At 37.8% G+C, this 2,082-nt stretch overlaps 1 protein-coding gene across 1 annotated transcript; it reads left to right on the top strand.

Moving 5' to 3' along the window:
• Nucleotides 1–244: 244 nt before the first annotated feature.
• LOC127088182 (transcription factor MYB73) lies at nucleotides 245–1,858 on the top strand. Its single transcript, XM_051029101.1, has one exon. It carries the CDS (start codon nucleotides 1,025–1,027, stop codon nucleotides 1,766–1,768), a length of 744 nt encoding a protein of 247 aa, XP_050885058.1. The 5' UTR covers nucleotides 245–1,024; the 3' UTR covers nucleotides 1,769–1,858.
• The last annotated feature ends 224 nt before the right edge of the window (nucleotides 1,859–2,082 follow it).

Below are 2,082 nucleotides of genomic sequence, written 5' to 3' on the forward strand. Positions count from 1 at the left end.
TAGACTTGAGAGGAGGAGGAGAAGAGAGAAGATGAGTTTGGCTTTCAGATTACAGCTGTATATAGTTCATCAAACAAAAGTAGTCAAAAAGACTTTCGACCCCACTTGCAGATATTATTTTAAAATCTTCCATTGTTTTTTAGTACTAAATATTTTAAAAAAAAACGTTTGTTGTGTGTCAAACAGCTCAAATTTTCCTGTCATGTCATGTTTTAAACACACCCAACAAAATTTTCCATTAACCACTTCTCCCTCTAATACTATTTTATTCACTCACCGTCTTTCATTTCCCTGCCCTACTTATTCAGTACGAGAATGATTTTATGATTTTTATACCCTCTTTTATTTCCATTTCTGTGCTATTTTTCTTGCTCCCCTATACTCACACCCCTCTATTTATTTACATTATTACTCTCTCTATACACTCTACAGCTGTGTGTGTGGTACCGATCCTATGTGAACTAGGTTACTCTAATTTTTATTCTACTAATAACTCCAAATTTGTGCCTAACTGTTATCATTATAAATGCTAAAACAGTAAGAAGAAAATGACCGAATAACAGTAAGTGTTGATTTTTATAATATAGATAATGATGAAGTGAGGAAATTTCAATGAGGACAGAACGGTAAAAAGAGAGAAAAGAAAGAAGAAGACAAACATGGATCAGAGTGTGCCAGCCAGAAAGGTTGCTCCTATACACACACCCAAATCAAATCGCATCTAATCTATAGAGTCATTGTAATTAGACTCTCTCTATAGTCTACACCCACCAACTATACAAAACCCTAGTTTCCTGGAAACTACCCTTCCTCTCACGGTCATACCCTAACAATACCTTACCCAAATATATTCATTATTTTTTACTATTTATTATTATTATTATAACTTGCATGCACCTTTATATTTAATTAACCACCCAATCACTCTTGTTCTTCTCTCCATATATAAACCCAATTAACACCTCACTCTCTTAGTCCCTTCTCTCTGCTACTTTCTATTAATCTCAAATTTGTTATTTTTTTTATGAATATGAATTTTGAAGCAATGAATAGAAGCTCTTCTACAACTACTTCTTCATCGGATTCTTGTTCTTCGGAATCAAATCCGTTGAATCGAAACAAAGTAGATAGGATCAAAGGTCCATGGAGTGCTGAAGAAGATAGAATTCTAACGCGGCTTGTGGAGCAACACGGAGCGAGAAACTGGTCGCTTATTAGCCGCTATATTAAGGGGAGGTCCGGTAAGTCTTGCCGACTCCGCTGGTGTAATCAGCTGAGTCCAACGGTGGAGCACCGGCCATTCTCGTCGCAAGAGGATGAAACTATCATAGCCGCGCATGGTCAATACGGTAACCGTTGGGCAACCATTGCGCGTCTTTTACCGGGTCGGACCGATAATGCTGTGAAGAATCATTGGAACTCGACGCTTAAGAGAAGAGCAAGTGGTCGCGGTTGTGGCGATAGTGGTGGTGGTGGTGGTGGAGATTCTGTTACGGTGAACGGGGGTTTGGGAAATCCTACCGGTCCGTTTGCTCGATCTTGTTTTCCGGTGGAGGATGATCCGTTGACCGCGTTGACTCTTGCTCCTCCGGGGAATGTTTATGGCGGTGGTCTGGAAGAACAGGACGAGGCGGTTGCTGATCATCGACCGTCACCGTCGCCGGAAAGTGTTCCGTCGGCGTTCTGGGATGTGATGAGAGGTGTGATTGCGAAGGAAGTTAGGGAATATGTTTCTTCTAATTTTTCTCATAACAATGGTTTTCATTGAATTAATTAATTAGTTAATAATCATAATTCTGTTAATTAGTATTATTTTAAGGAATTTAATTACGCTGCACTTGGATTTTGTTCTGCTTAATTCGGATTCTAATTCTGTTTCTGGATTAAATTTTCTTCTTTGCTTTTTATTTTTAACGTGGCTAAGCTAAGCATTATTTTACTGCTGGCAAGCACTGGCCTTTAATTACTGTATTATTATATTTTGGAGTTAAACTTTATGTAACAGACGTGTTTTTGAATAACTGAATATTGTACAATAACTTTCCAAATATATATATAATTAATTAACGGTTGGAAATTCGT

Source organism: Lathyrus oleraceus, chromosome 5 (genome assembly GCF_024323335.1).
Source record: "Lathyrus oleraceus cultivar Zhongwan6 chromosome 5, CAAS_Psat_ZW6_1.0, whole genome shotgun sequence".
In the NCBI taxonomy this organism is placed as follows: Eukaryota; Viridiplantae; Streptophyta; class Magnoliopsida; order Fabales; family Fabaceae; genus Lathyrus; species Lathyrus oleraceus.